The sequence below is a fragment of the Saccopteryx bilineata genome, chromosome 11 (assembly GCF_036850765.1).
Source record: "Saccopteryx bilineata isolate mSacBil1 chromosome 11, mSacBil1_pri_phased_curated, whole genome shotgun sequence".
Classification (NCBI taxonomy): Eukaryota; Metazoa; Chordata; class Mammalia; order Chiroptera; family Emballonuridae; genus Saccopteryx; species Saccopteryx bilineata.
Window position 1 is genome coordinate 79,555,733 of NC_089500.1, and position 16,004 is coordinate 79,571,736.

Genomic DNA, 16,004 nt, shown 5'->3' on the forward strand with positions numbered 1-16,004 from the left:
TTCCACTCTCCCCTCTCCACCCCTCTCCCACCTCCTCTCTCCTGTCTCCACTTGCCACAACGTCCAGAGGAAACTCCACGGACCCCACTCCCTTAAAAACAACCATCTCTTTCTAACATATCCACCTGTCAAACGTCTAACTCTGCTTAAAGCCAATTATCTATCTGCCTTTTCCTGTGGAGGGAAAAGATACAAAATTCTACTGACAGGTTTTCGCTCCATATCTGTTACCACAGGTCAGATGGGCATTCCAGCCTACGCTGCTCCTGGATTTTACGCCAATCCCTCTTCCAGATGACTGGAAGATCCCTCCCTGCTCCTCGGGCACCTGCTCTCTGTCCTGTCAGCCCATCTCGTCCGCCCACCAGCAACTCTGCAACCTTCCTGGGATCTGCTCCCAAACCTCTCCCCGGGGTCTGCTCCCGGACCTCTCCCTCCCCGGGGTCTGCTCCCGGACCTCTCCCTCCCCGGGGTCTGCTCCCGGACCTCTCCCTCCCCGGGGTCTGCTCCCGGACCTCTCCCTCCCCGGGGTCTGCTCCCGGACCTCTCTCTCCCCGGGGTCTGCTCCCGGACCTCTCTCTCCGGGATCTGCTCCCAGACCTCTCCCCGGGATCTGCTCCCAGACCTCTCCCTTCCATCCTCTCACCACAGAACAGGGGCCCCTCCTCCTATCAGAGCCCACCTGACCCACCTGGGCCCTTGATTCCAAACCTTTCCAGTTTTTGAAGAGATGTGTCCTGTTCTCGTCCCCTTTCTCCCCTGCATCAACCTCCCTCTACTGGATCACTTTTAACATCAAACAATGATCTGAAATGACTCACCTCTTAAAAAAATAGGTTTCCTCAATTCCAAATTCCCCCTCCCTCATTTCCCACCTAATTCATCCATTTGCCTTGGAAGGAACACTTGCAATGACTATCTGTACAGACGGCTTTCTCTCTTTCCTGTTCTCTCCCTGCCTGTTTCCACCCCTTCCCACAACCACCCTCCCATAGAAATATTGCTTTTATTAGGTCCCCCCCTGTGACGTATCTGTCCCCAAGTCACCTGCTCCCACCCTGCCGGCAGCATGTGACGCAGCTGACTGCACCCCCGCTCTTGAGTCGTGCTCCTCTCTGGGTTTCTAGGGACCCCATTCCTTCCCGGTTTCCCTCTTATTATTTCCCTGGCTTTTCCTTCTCCAACTTCTTTGCTGGCTCAACCTTTAAATGTTGATGACCCCAACATATTCTCTATCCTGAGCTGTCCAACACAGTAGCCAACAGGTGCCGTCTAAATTGAAAATAATTTAAACGGAATAACATTTAAAATCCGGTTCCTCACTCTCACTAGTCACGTTCCAAGTGCTCAGCAGGCACAGGCGGAGGCCTGGCCACACGGACCTAAAACATTCCCCTCATTGCACAACACAGATCTAGAACATTCCCACCGCAGAAAGTTCTATTGGACAGAACTGACTTAGACTCCCTCCCCAGGTGACCTCACCCCAGTGCCCTGGCTTTAAATACCGTCTATATGCTGAGATCTAAATCTATACCTCCAGCTCTGACCCACGCTTCAGCTTCGGACATGAAACTCCCTATTGGACATGACCACCTGGCTGTCTAACAGACTATTCAAACTAATTTCCGAAACAGAATGCTTCGTTTTCATCCTCTCCTCCCCTTTCTCGACCAACAAGAGCTTGTTTTCCTTCCTATCTGTCTGTTCTTAGCAAATTTAACATCATCCAACCAGTTTTGAAGCCAAAAATCTAGGCACCATCTTGACTCCCAAAACCTAACCCATCCATAAGTCTTATTGACTGTGAATATAAAATGCAGCTCAAAGTCCCCCTTCTACCATCACTGTCCTCTTCCTCATGTGAGGTCCTTGTCTGGGCGGCTGACCTCCTCACAGGACACCCTGCGTCCACACCTAGCACACGGTGGGTACTCATTCTATGCACGGGCTAAATTAAGAACCACAATCTTACTGAATAGCGTCAAATCATCTTACCTTTAAAATATTCATGAGATATATATATATATATATATATATGCCATAGAAGCTTTAAGAAATAGGTTTTAAAAGATAAAAATCACTTCCCAGACAGACTTTACTTATGACTGGCTATGGATTCAATACCATTATTCATCTTTTCAGTTGTTAATTCACTTTTCATGCATTTCACAGCAAGACCCTCAACCCCCGCGCGCGTATGACCTGCATGGCCAGCGACACTTACCTCCCCAGGGGAAGCTGGAGTCCTTGCTTCTTCCCACTCAGTCTTCCTTGCCTTTCCAGTATAGCTTCTTGACCTCTTGATCAGCCAGAGCCCAGGGCTCGGCTCACCTCCTCGGCATGTATCTTGCTCAGGAGTTTCCCAGCTCTGTTCCTGCCCCTGACTGCCTGCCACCTCCCTCCTCCCTGTAGTCCTCAACTTCCTTGTCAGAGCACTGAACAGTTTGACCCCAAGCCGAATCCAAAACAACTCAGTCCATAAGTGCAAACATCGCCTGCTACTCCACCCTCTCTGACTCCCCGGGTTCACGGGCAGGCAGCCTCTAGACGGAGGCTTGGTTGGTCCCAGCCACGTGCAGGCCACGTCTGGTCCAACTGATCTTCCGTACACACACAGGTAATGACGGTGGTAAGGGGATGGGGCAACGGAGAACGCCACGCAAGGTGTCTTCCGGAACCTGGAGCCTAGTCATTTCTAATATGCCTGTCATCGGTATTGCCTGTGCTAGTTTACGAAGCCATCTCTGACACATCGTCTCCACAGCTATCCAAACACTATTATTTGCCTACCCAGCAATCATCTCTCCTCCACCCTCCTCAACTTCCTCCTCTCTGAGAGGAGGAAACGACCAGATACAACAGGTGGGTGGTAGGTCATCCTCCACCCCACCCCAGCCAGTCCTGAGATCTCATTGCTGTATGACCGGGAGGGGGAGGGGGACAAAACAAAAATGACCCAGTGACATGTTAACCTCTTTTTTGGCTCCTGAGATGGCCCTGTCTGGGTGTCACTTCTGAGGTCACTAACATCTTCCTTTAAGTTTGAGGGGAGAAAGTCTTAGGTTGAAGCCACTGCTGGGAACGGCGGAGTGGCTAGATGAAAACTACACCCTGTGTAATGTTATTTCTCTTGTTGTGCCCGAGACCCTACCTCTGAACGTGCAACTATGCTTTTGTAAGCCCAGGGGATTCTGAGTCCACCGAGATCTCATCTGTAAAGAGGGGGACAAGTTTTACCTTACGGCCTTATTGCGAGGAGGTAGGGTTAGAGGATTCATGACGGAAGACCGAGTAGGGGCGTGCTGGAAAAGGATACGTCCTCTCTAACCTCCGGGTCCATACGGGACTGAAGGCAAACTACTACAGTTTGGGGTGAAAGGGGCTTCTCCGATCTTATTTTTACATTGCTGCCGTGGGGAGTAACCAGACAGAGATAAGCCAAAGTGGGGTGGGGGGAGGTGTTGGCTTTGTGGGAAGTTTAACTGAATATCCATTGCGGGCCGAGGCCTTCTCGATCCCTCCAGCTTCCGCTCCTCACAGGACCAGGGCACAACTGGAGCAGATCACCCTCAGTCGGCCCGTGAACACTCCTCCAAAAGCCAAAAGCACGCGTGTTGGGAAAGACAAGGTTTGGGTTGCTGACTGTGAGAAGGACTATACCTGCCAAGAAGGGCTCCTTGTGGTCACCTGGGCCCCAATTCATCATCGGAGTCTCGCAGCCATGGTTTTCACCGGCCTAGCGCGCAGGATGCACATCAGGGGAACCATCCCCCAGACTGAGAGCAGCAGCCTCCCGCACTGAGTTCCCGGGAGTTGAAGCGGAACCTTATGAAGGAGTTCCTGGAATCCTACTTCGACCAATGAATGGGCTGAGGGGCCTGCCCCAACCAATCAGAGCTACAGAGATACATCCACATTTGCATCTTTAGGACCAAACCAATCGAGGGGCAGCTGCATAGCAACCAATCAGGACTCGTGATTCTGACCAATCAGGTCAGTGCTATTTTGCCCAATCACACCAGGCAACTTTGAGTTCCTTATTTGCATAAAAATGGACCAATCAGGAACCAGGCGAGTACTTTCTCTTTATATAAGTATAAAAGGTAGCTGTGTCTCCTGGAGCTCGCTCTAATGGTTTCCCTTGGAGGTTGTTTCCCCTGGTTTGCAATAATGTTGACCTGCATCGAGTCCTTTTACTGCACCCCGGATTGGGGACTTCTGTTGGCATCGGATTGGTGACAGCGGCCTTGTGTTGACAGGATGAGAGCCCTGAGTTCCATCCTTTGTACCAAGGTACCTTTCGTTGGCAATCGCTTTCAGTGAATGTCTGTCCCCGAAACAAAAACACTTCCCTTGGCTTTTTTTCTTTTAAATAAAACAAGCGTTGTATGCCAGGGGGGACTCAGATGTAATCCACAAAGATGGTAGGGCCCGAACACGTGCTAACTTGGGAGATCTAAGGCCTTTCCGGAGCAACGGCGTTCTGACCTCTTCACGGCCGGAAATCCCACTTCCCCGAACTTAACTTCCGGTGCTTGAGCTTCCGCTTGGGCGGTAGCGGCGCAGAATCCAACGTCTTCATTGGCCTGATTTCCCAGCCCTGAACCACGCTCAGTGCAAACCAGCCCCGCCCAGCAAGATACTGGCGGACACTACGAGTTTGAGTCTCCTCGGCGTCCGTAGTTCCCGCACTTTGGACCACTTCTCAGGGCTGGCACGCATGCGTCGTTCCTCTCCATGGAGTGCATCCTTATCCTGGCGGCGGCGGCAGGAGCGGTGGCAGCGGTCCTGGCGCTGCGGCTGTGGCTCGTGCTTCATTCACAGGTCGTGGTGCCCCGGAAGTCTGTCCGTCTCTTGGCGGTGGCCGGGTCTGGTACGTATGGGGCGGTGACAGTGAGTCGGGACTACAAATCCCAGAGTGCAGCACGACGCGGCCCCCCGGTCTCCTTAGCGCTTTGTGCGCGTGGCATGCTGGGAGTTATAGTTTCCTTGCTGCGTCACCGGAACCCCCCACCCCCGTGCGCCAGGCGCAATGCGGGTGGGCTTGAATGCCAAATGAGGACCTGGCGCTTGTCTGTAATTAAGCCTGTCCACAGCGTAGCGTTTACTAATAAAGTATTCGGTGAACAGAGAGGACGCCGAAGCCTTGTGGTTCTGACACGCGGTGTCCCTGCGTAATAAACTGCCGAACGGCATGACTCATATTTGGTTTGGATGTCCCGATCCATCGGCGAGGTGACTGGTCATATTTGTAAATACACAAAAGCCACCAGGATGAGTCCTTTTACGCAAACCCCTGGAGGACAGCCGCCCTGACAGAGAGCATCAGGCTGCCCGCCAGGTGCCACCGTGTCCGAGAGGGTCCCGGTCACCAAGTGGGCGAGGGGAGTGGGGGTGTGGGTGGAAGTAATTTGATTTGGGATATCCTTAAAGGTAGAACTGATAAGGGTTCATTCCCAAAGAATGCATCTTAATAAAAAATAATATAGGAAACAAAGCCCATCATTTTGATGACTCCATTCAGTTAGGAAGGTTACATTTGCAAAGTATGTATTCAGCTGTTTCCTTTATTAAAATAAATAGATAAAATAAAAGACGGTTGAAGCAAGTTTAATGAAGTTTTAACTGCAGTGAAAGATGTGGATATCGGGTTTTATCCTTAATTGTTCGAGCTGTGAAAACAAGTACCGGCATGTCAAGGCTAAAAACAAAAAATAGTAAAATGAGGATAAATCGGATGTGTAAATTGCTTGCCCTGGACGAGAAAGAGGGTGACCAGCTGTCACGTTCAAGTTTGGGCCTGGTTCCTGAAACACACACTTACTCTCTGCTGACTGAATTTTGTATCTAATTCCTTCCGGAACCCAGACAGTAATCCTTACCTTCCTCATACAAGGCGGCACGTGCATTGGGAGGAAGCACATGCTCAATTTGTCTGATTTTTCCCTCTGCTTTGTTCACTGTCACTGTTGAGAGCTTGTCCTTACAACCCTGAGGGAAGTGATGGGGACGGGACAGGGTGGGGGACAGTGCGACTGGAGAGGAGGAGGAGGCAGAGAAGAGGAGTGCAGAGACTGGCAGGACGTGTTTTGTCCCGTCGTCCCCCCCCCCCCCCCCGCCCCGTCCCGTCCTGTCCCGTCCCGTCCCCCCCGCCCCCACCCCCGGCTGAGGCCCACAGGCTCTGAATGTAAGTTAGCAGGTGTGACACGTAGTTAGGGCGGCTGGTAGTTGTTCCTTTGGGTGTTCCGTGAAGGAAACCTCAACACAGCTGAGTTTTTTGTTTTTGTTTTACTTTATGGTTGTTAAATTAAAAGTTAAAATTTTGGAGATTGTATGATTTCAGAAACGGAACGTGCAGTGCTTGGGCGGAGCTGGTAAATACCGGAGGACCAGCTGCGTGCTGACTCCATTTGGGGCGAGGGGTACAGGGACCAGCGCCCACACCTCCCCATGTGACTTCTCAACACAGAAACCCTGGGCTACTGTCTCCTCATTTTCAGCCTCCTCTCCTGACCTTACTCACCCTTGTCCACCTTCCTGCATCTCATGTCCTGATAACCCCACCCCGCCCAGTGGTCTCTCTACTCCTCTTTAATAAGGTGACCAATCGTCCTTTAGGGAAGACAGTCCTTCTTTAGCAAGTTCCGTCCTCCCTCGAAAAGTGTCCTCCTACATGTCCCCCTTTTTGATACTGGAAGACTCGTCTGTCAATGTCCGTCTTCGATGGATGCACAGTCGATCCATTGCGTGAGATGTGATGTATTTGGGTCTAAATGAGTACTTTTTTCTTACAATTATTATTAAAAATTAATAGGCATGTAAGCATAAGTGCAATAGAAAATATTATAAATATTTTATTATGCGTTTATCATATTCTAGTGTATTGTTGTTGCAATGAATGAAATGTTTCTTTTATTTATGATACTGTTTTCTTCCATTTATTTTTGTCCTCCTTTTCATTGTAAAAAGTTGGCCACCTTCCCCAGCGATCTCCCCCTTCCCGTCACCATCGCTTTGGTTTTACAGAACCATTTGCTCTCTGTCCCCCATCACCACCCCCTACCCAGCCGCTGCCATGTTGAAATTTTCTTGCTGGTTTGCTTTGCTCTGTGTCTCTGTGTCTCTCTGTGCGTCTCCCCTCCCCCTCAAACTTCCTGATAACAGGAGCTGCATCTTACACTTCTCTGTGCCCGCCGCAGCACCTGCCGCTGGCACTGATTTTACTTTTATACACTTGTTATTCTCTTACCCACATAAAAGGACTATTCATGCGAGGCACAGGTGACTGCCTCTAATTCTTCTGTCTGCTTTGGAGAAACGCGTGGAATGTAACATCTGTATACCGAAGTCAAGTAGCTACGACGCCCATGGTGGTCTCTGGATCTAAGACCTTCCCCTGTTTTTTCCCAGGTGGGCACACCACTGAGCTCCTGAGGCTGATGGGGCACTTGTCCAGCGCCTACTCCCCTAGACACTACGTCATCGCTGACACGGATGAGCTCAGTGCCCAGAAAATACACTCTTTCGAGCGAAACCGAGCTGATAGAGACCCCGGGACCATGGTAAGTAACCTTCGCCGTCTGAGCCAGTTTCAGTGTGGCAGCGCGCTGTGGACGCCAGAGCATGTGCCAGCAGGGATAGGAGTCCGGGGCAGATCCTGGCTATTTTTTTTGGAAAATAGAGTTAACAGAGAATTTCCAGACAGATTGGATGTGGGGTGTGAAAAAGAGAAGTCAAGTGGAACGTCAAAACCTTTGGTCAGAGCAGCTGTAAGAAGGGAGTTGCCATCCCTGACCCAGGGAGGTCCTGCAGTCTCTCCCCCCTTTTTTTTCTGCTCTTCGAACCCTGGAAGGTCCTTCTGGCGGGTGTGGAAGGCCTCCTGTTACTGTAACTCTGCTCTCCGGGTGTGTAAGGCCTCCTGTTACTGTAACTGCTCTCCCGGTTGTGTAAGACCTCCTGTTACTGTAACTGCTCTCCCGGTGTGGAAGGCCTCCTGTTACTGTAACTCTGCTCTGGTGCCAACCCAGCCCCGTCCCTGTCATCCCCGCGTGTTGCCACCAGATGGCAGTGACGAGCTGAGCGTGGAGGCAGGAGGGGGACCTGCGCTTGGGGAACAGACTGGGAATCCTTGTGACATCCTTGTGCTCTGGAGTGGAAAGATAGGGGGTTGTCTCTAGTTGTTTTTAGAAACAGCGTCTGGCCTTGCAGGGGGGTTGGTGTTCCTCTCCTGAGTTTGAGAGGCTCTCTGTGGCTGGAACACCCCCCCACCCCCACCCCCACCCCCATCCCCCTGGGAGCGTGATTTATATCAAGACTTGATTGCCGGACGCCCTGCTGAGGCGGTGGTGCCTCTGTCTTGTTTCACCTGCTGGCTCCTGTCTGCAATGGGAGAACAGCTCCTTAGAAGCTCCGCCTTCCCAAAAGTGAAATCATTCCTGAAAATCCAAAGTGGACCGGAGCAGTCTGTGTGTGAAAACTTGGGCTAAGTTTTATAGAGAATACCAGTAAGGAAGGGGCCTGCCCGTTTGCCTCGGGAGTTTGGGGTGCAGTGGGAGGGACAGAGCCTGACTCCCGGGAGCCTCGGGGCCTCCCTGATGACAGCTCTCTGGGCCGCACGAGGGGATGGACAGTAACCTGGAGCGCTAGGGGGTGGACAGCAACCTGGAGCACTAGGGGTGGACAGCAACCTGGAGCATGAGGGGGTGGACAGTAACCTGGAGCGCTAGGGGGTGGACAGTAACCTGGAGCACTAGGGGGTGGACAGCAACCTGGAGCATGAGGGGGTGGACAGTAACCTGGAGCGCTAGGGGGTGGACAGCAACCTGGAGCGCTAGGGGGTGGACAGCAACCTGGAGCATGAGGGGGTGGACAGCAACCTGGAGCGCTAGGGGGTGGACAGCAACCTGGAGCGCTAGGGGGTGGACAGCAACCTGGAGCGCTAGGGGGTGGACAGCGACCTGGAGCGCTAGGGGGTGGACAGCGACCTGGAGCGCGAGGGGGTGGACAGCAACCTGGAGCGCTAGGGGGTGGACAGCAACCTGGAGCGCTAGGGGGTGGACAGCAACCTGGAGCACTAGGGGTGGACAGCAACCTGGAGCATGAGGGGGTGGACAGTAACCTGGAGCGCTAGGGGGTGGACAGTAACCTGGAGCACTAGGGGGTGGACAGCAACCTGGAGCATGAGGGGGTGGACAGTGACCTGGAGCGCTAGGGGGTGGACAGCGACCTGGAGCGCTAGGGGGTGGACAGTAACCTGGAGCATGAGGGGGTGGACAGTGACCTGGAGCGCAGGGGGTGGACAGCAACCTGGAGCGCTAGGGAGTGGACAGCAACCTGGAGCACGAGGGGGTGGACAGTGACCTGGAGCGCGAGGGGGTGGACAGCGACCTGGAGCGCAGGGGGTGGACAGCAACCTGGAGCGCGAGGGGGTGGACAGCAACCTGGAGCGCTAGGGGGTGGACAGCAACCTGGAGCGCTAGGGGGTGGACAGTGACCTGGAGCGCGAGGGGGTGGACAGCGACCTGGAGCGCTAGGGGGTGGACAGCAACCTGGAGCACGAGGGGGTGGACAGTGACCTGGAGCGCGAGGGGGTGGACAGCGACCTGGAGCGCAGGGGGTGGACAGCAACCTGGAGCGCTAGGGAGTGGACAGCAACCTGGAGCACGAGGGGGTGGACAGTGACCTGGAGCGCGAGGGGGTGGACAGCGACCTGGAGCGCTAGGGAGTGGACAGCAACCTGGAGCACGAGGGGGTGGACAGTGACCTGGAGCGCGAGGGGGTGGACAGCGACCTGGAGCGCAGGGGGTGGACAGCAACCTGGAGCGCTAGGGAGTGGACAGCGACCTGGAGCACGAGGGGGTGGACAGTGACCTGGAGCGCGAGGGGGTGGACAGCGACCTGGAGCGCGAGGGGGTGGACAGCAACCTGGAGCGCGAGGGGGTGGACAGTGACCTGGAGCGCGAGGGGGTGGACAGTGACCTGGAGCGCTAGGGGGTGGACAGCGACCTGGAGCGCTAGGGAGTGGACAGCAACCTGGAGCGCTAGGGAGTGGACAGCAACCTGGAGCGCGAGGGGGTGGACAGTGACCTGGAGCGCTAGGGGGTGGACAGCGACCTGGAGCGCTAGGGAGTGGACAGCAACCTGGAGCGCTAGGGAGTGGACAGCAACCTGGAGCACGAGGGGGTGGACAGCGACCTGGAGCGCGAGGGGGTGGACAGCGACCTGGAGCGCAGGGGGTGGACAGCAACCTGGAGCGCTAGGGAGTGGACAGCAACCTGGAGCACGAGGGGGTGGACAGTGACCTGGAGCGCGAGGGGGTGGACAGCGACCTGGAGCGCGAGGGGGTGGACAGCGACCTGGAGCGCTAGGGGGTGGACAGCAACCTGGAGCGCGAGGGGGTGGACAGTGACCTGGAGCGCGAGGGGGTGGACAGTGACCTGGAGCGCTAGGGGGTGGACAGCAACCTGGAGCGCGAGGGGGTGGACAGTGACCTGGAGCACAGGGGCTGAAAGGAAGCCTCGTGGCTGAGGTCTGCCTGTGGGCCCTCCGCCCTGCCGGGTAGAAAGCGCAGGATTACCCACCGAGAGGTTGGACTAGAGAGGTTTTGGCTTTGGGGACAGGAAACCAAACGGGAGGGGTAAAGACGCTGCCCGCCCGGCAAGCAAGGCGGAAGGGGAGTGAACAGCCGTCCTTGTCCCCCACGCGTCCCTGGGCCTGCTTCCTGTTCAGCTCCCGCAGTGCCGCACTTGGGTTCGCTCCGGAGAAGCTGGTTTGCCCAGGCGCACGGCCCTGCAGGGGCTGCCCTCTACCTCCCCAGTGAGATGTCAGGTCCTGACCACCCACCCCTCCTGCCCTTGGCAACCACCCAGACGTTCAGAGTGACAGGGGCGGTGTCCTCAGACTGACCCCACACACCCTCTCTGAGGGGCCAGAGGACAAAGGGGACCCAGGGAAGAGGAAGACTCCAGGCCCAGCCCCCGGGGGAGGCCCGGGAAACACCCAGCAGGTCAGTTCTGGGTGACACCCCCCTGCCCCTCCCACAGCAGGCCTTGAGAGAACCAGTCGGGAGTGGAGGAGGGGACAGAGCCTCCAGAAGACAGGGCACCCGAGAGCCACGGGCACCCGAGAGCCACGGTGGTGACCACTGACCTCCACATTTGCACCTGTGACTTTCATTTTTTTTCTAAAAAAAGAGAGAAGTGCTTTGCCTGCAGGGGGGAGATCCTGGGCTAGCATGCTGGGTGGGGGTGTCTTCTTCAGAAAGGTGGGGGATATATACGGCCCAGGGAAGGCAGCATGGGGAGGAGGGGGGAGCGGAGCGTGCAGGACACGCGCAGCGTGTGTTTGGACAAGAATCGTGACAGGAAACTGGGGAAGAGGTTAGCTAAGTTACAAGACAAGTCACATCCATTTTAGAAACCGGAGGCTGTCTTGGGATGTTTGCGGTGGCAGGACGGAGTCAAGGGACCCAATCTGTCTGAGGGTTGTCTCCTCTCCACGGTGTGGATACGGGTTCCGTCTTTGAACATTTTCTAGGATGACAGTTAGAAAACAGTGGAAGTTACTATTTCAGAAGCAAAGCTGAAAAGAGCTAAAAGCCCCAATGGAAGTAATCACTGGTTAGTATCAAAAGTTATTTTCTTTCTTTTTTTTTTTTCATTTTTCCGAAGCTGGAAACGGGGAGGCAGTCAGACAGACTCCCGCATGCGCCCGACCGGGTTCCACCCGGCATGCCCACCAGGGGGCGATGCTCTGCCCATCTGGGGCGTCGCTCTGTTGCAACCAGAGCCATTCTAGCGCCTGAGGCAGAGGCCACGGAGCCATCCTCAGTGCCCGGGCAAACTTTGCTCCAGTGGAGCCTCGGCTGCGGTAGGGGAAGAGAGAGACAGAGAGGAAGGAGAGGGAGAGGGGTGGAGAAGCAGATGGGCCCTTCTCCTGTGTGCCCTGGCCGGGAATTGAACCTAGGACTCCTGCACGCCTGGCCGACGCTCTACCACTGAGCCAACCGGCCAGGGCCAAAAGTTATTTTCTAAAGGACCCAAACGCTCGTGATAAGCACCCGCGGTTTGGGACTGGGCCCCTGTGTTTCGGAGGCGCATCTGTTTTCTGTTGCTTAGTAAACAGACCCTCCTTGGGTTTGTCTCTGCCAGCCGTGTGTGTCTCTGGCAGTGACGCTTGGTGACTGCAGGACTCGTCCGCCAGTGGCCCTGGGACTACCAGGACGTGCCTCTGTCCGAGGAGACCCGCTGTCCTCCACAGGGTGGAGGTGCCGTTCCCCCGTGGACAGGCTGGTCCCACACCGACACGCCCAGCTCGAATGCCTGCGGTATCTCTCCTCCATAATCGCCAAGCAGTTCTAAAAGGAACGAGTTTGCAAACGATGTCATCGCAGCTGTGGGGTTTTGCTTCAGTTTCTGAGTCACGTGTTACCACCCAGGGTTTAACATCGTTTCATTTTTAGAGTGTGGCTGATACATATAGATGCATTTTTCCTCTTTATAACAAACCTTAACTGCATTCAATTATAGGCCAAGGTAAAACAAACAAACAAAAAAAAAAACCCTCGAATTTGGAAGCTCATTCTAAAGTGAGTGACTTTTGGAATAAGAAAACTTCCGTAATTTATTGCAAACAGATCCCAATGTGGCCATTTTGGCGAATAAATAAATGATTATTTTCCAAACAGTGCATGGTTCTAAAGTATTTTAACCCTTTGAGCAGTACGAACGTTCATGTATGTCCTGGTACCCCCTGACCATCCAGAGGACGAGCATACAAAAATATTTATTTTAAAAATGTGTAAGGCAGCATTTTAAAAAAAAGGCAAATGTATGTTTTTCTTGTGTCCATAAATTGTTTATGAAACAAACATGATTTTAAGTTAATAAAACAAACTGGAACACATTTCATTTTTTGAAGGAAAAAAAACCTCACTCTCGGGGGTCAGCGAGCATGAAAAACACTCGCCACTCAAAGGGTTCAAGGACGAGTCCTGTCTCCAGTGCCTCCCCAGAGGGGAGACCCCTGGGCTAGCGTGCTGGGTGGGGGTGTCTTCTTCAGAAAGGTGGGGGAGATATATGGCCCCGGGAAGGCAGCGTGGGGAGGAGGGGGGAGCAGAGCGTGCAGGACACGCGCAGCCTGTGTTTGGACAAGAATTGCCACAGGAAACTGGGGAAGAGGTTAGTAAGTTACAAGACAAGTCACATCCATTTTAGAAACTGGAGGCTGTCTTGGGATGTTTCACCCTCCCGTCTCCAGAGAGGCCAGTCAGGTTGGGGTCAGATTCCCGGTCGACCGAAGTGAAGTGAATGAGTGACACGCTGCACTCGCTCCGGCCTTCCGGGACTGCAGCGTCCCTGTGTTGGTGACATGAGGGTGAGGTTCTTACCACGCACCGTGCTCCCGCAAGGCAAGCCGTGCCCCCCGAACGCTGGCTTCTGGCTTCATGGTGCCGCCCAGGCTGGGGAGGAAGGAGACAGACAGTCTGTGATGCGACAGGAGAGACACGAGCTTCTCCTCCCGGGAGCCCCAGCTGACATCTGCCCGACCGTCTGGGGGCGTCTGTCCCGTCCAGTGACACCGCGGTGCTGACATTCTGTCCTGTCCGTCCAGTGACACCGCGGTGCTGACATTCTGTCCTGTCCGTCCAGTGACACCACGGTGCTGACATTCTGTCCTGTCCGTCCAGTGACACCACGGTGCTGACATTCTGTCCCGTCCAGTGACACCGCGGTGCTGACATTCTGTCCTGTCCGTCCAGTGACACCGCGGTGCTGACATTCTGTCCCGTCCAGTGACACCGCGGTGCTGACATTCTGTCCTGTCCGTCCAGTGACACCGCGGTGCTGACATTCTGTCCCGTCCAGTGACACCGCGGTGCTGACATTCTGTCCCGTCCAGTGACACCGCGGTGCTGACATTCTGTCCCGTCCAGTGACACCACGGTGCTGACATTCTGTCCCGTCCAGTGACACCGCGGTGCTGACATTCTGTCCTGTCCGTCCAGTGACACCGCGGTGCTGACATTCTGTCCCGTCCAGTGACACCGCGGTGCTGAGGCCGTTGGGGTCTCCTCTTGGAGCTGGAGGTCGGGGGTGAGGGAGACGAGCTGAAATCCACACACACCGTCCAGCTGAGACAGGGAGGAGTGACTTACCCAGAGGAGGATTGGGTGACTGTGGGCAGAGAGGGGAGTAAAGGCTGGGAGGGGCCCCGTGTTCCCGAGAAGGACCTTTGACCCTTTTGGACTGCAGTCCCATAACCATCTCAAGAACAAACGACCTTTTTTCTTTTCCTGAGCCTGAGCCTGAGCCCTCCAGGTGAGACGGCTCCTTGGGTAGAGCTTGGGGGTGGGGGTGGGGGCGGGGGCGGGGGGCGTGGGGGCAGCAGCCCCGGGTCTCCCTCGAGCCAGACCTGCAAGCCTGCCGTGGAGCCGCTCCGGCTGGTCGAGAGTCCCTGGTCTCACAGGACCTCCCAGCTTCACAGCGAGAGGCCGAGGTCCTGGGAGCCAGGCTCCCCAGGGCGATGGGTGCCTGTCACAGGCAGGACCTTCTCTGGGACCCCCCCCCCTGTGGTGTCTCCCCACCTCGTGGCGTCTCCCTTGCTCCCAGCAGGCGGGCAGTGGCCACGGCGTCTCCCTTGCTCCCAGCAGGCGGGCAGTGGCCACGGCGTCTCCCTAGCTCCCAGCAGGCGGGCAGTGGCCACGTGTTAGGAAGCCATGCGGATGAAGACATCTTTCTGGCGTGGTTAGCTCCAGTCCTCCTGATTTCAGGATGCCCGGTGAGCCGAGCCAGCCAGCCTCCTTCCAGTGTGCGCTATACTTTGTGCCAGTGAAGACCAGTTAGGAAGGAAAGCTGAAACCACTTGTGGTCAGATGAGAGCTGACCACTTCAGTGCTGTCTGGTTTCCAAGGCCCTGCACAGGGTGCTCAGCGTTGCACGTCCCAGTGTGTGCGAACAGCGAGAGTGACCTCACGGACCGCTGCCTCTCTGTTGTGGTTTGTGATGCCATCTGGATGCCTTGGTGGAATGATTTCCATCTAAATCACTGGAAACCTCCATTTAGTTTGTCACAAATCTAAAACCAGACATGGCTGTGGTTTTTAGCGGTGATGTAATTCTGGAAGATGCTTTGAGAGTTACAAGTTGTCACACACGCTTCGCCTTTGACATCATCTCAGAGAAAGTAGGAGCCTGAAAAAAATCATTCCTCTGCTTCATTTTCTGTTTTATTTTTAAGCATTCTACCTTTCTTGTCTACCTCACCACACTGCACAGTTACCTCTGTACAAACAAGGGTGGGAGGGGGGCCCTGGGAGGCGCCGGGGGGTGCACAGCGCTGTGGGACGTGGTCCTGGCCCCTTCCTCACCAGGAAGCTTAGGTGGTGGGTGGGTAGATGGGTGATGGATGGATGGATGGATGGATGGGTGGATGCGTGGATGGATGGATGGATGGGTGGGTGGATGCGTGGATGGATGGATGGATGGATGGGTGGATGGGTGGATGCGTGGATGGATGGATGGGTGGGTGGGTGGATGGGTGGATGCGTGGATGGATAGGTGGATGGATGGGTGATGGATGGATGGATGGATGGATGGATAAATGGATGGGTGGGTGGATGGATGGATGGATGGATGGTTAGGTGGATGGGTGGATGGATGGATGATGGATGGATGGGTGGGTGGGTGCGTGGATGGGTGGATGGGTGGGTGGGTGGATGGGTGGATGGATGGATGGATAGATTGTTAGGTGGATGTGTGGATGGATAGTTAGGTGGATGAGTGGATGGATGGATGGATGGATGGATGGACGGACGGACAGAAAAATGGTAGAAAGAAAGGGTATTTCACTAAATATATGGAGGAGAATGAGTCTTACCTTTGTGTTACTCTTTTCTACTCTTTCTCGATGGTGCCCACTGTGGGTAAGAGGTCGGGTTGTATTGCTGGACGTTCACTTCTGCTCTAGGACTCTGTCACCAGTTGGCTGGCAGGTAGGGGCAG

At 54.9% G+C, this 16,004-nt stretch overlaps 2 protein-coding genes across 3 annotated transcripts in view; one reads left to right on the forward strand and one right to left on the reverse strand.

Annotated features, from left to right (window-relative positions):
- Positions 1–3,796, reverse strand: part of TLCD4 (TLC domain containing 4) — a 63,120-nt gene extending 59,324 nt beyond the window's left edge. The window contains exon 1 of one of the 2 annotated variants that reach the window (XM_066247251.1): positions 3,664–3,796. The gene's annotated coding sequence lies outside the window, so the exon portion shown is untranslated. Of the gene's footprint in view, positions 1–2,227; positions 2,532–3,663 lie in introns of those variants that run through there. The other variant, XM_066247249.1, reaches the window with a different exon arrangement.
- A 758-nt stretch (positions 3,797–4,554) lies between these two features.
- Positions 4,555–16,004, forward strand: part of ALG14 (ALG14 UDP-N-acetylglucosaminyltransferase subunit) — a 51,755-nt gene continuing 40,305 nt past the window's right edge. The window contains exons 1-2 of the mRNA XM_066247253.1: positions 4,555–4,876; positions 7,414–7,565. Of these exons, the coding sequence (XP_066103350.1) occupies positions 4,741–4,876; positions 7,414–7,565 (288 nt within the window). The 5' untranslated portion in view covers positions 4,555–4,740. The remainder of the gene's footprint in view (positions 4,877–7,413; positions 7,566–16,004) is intronic.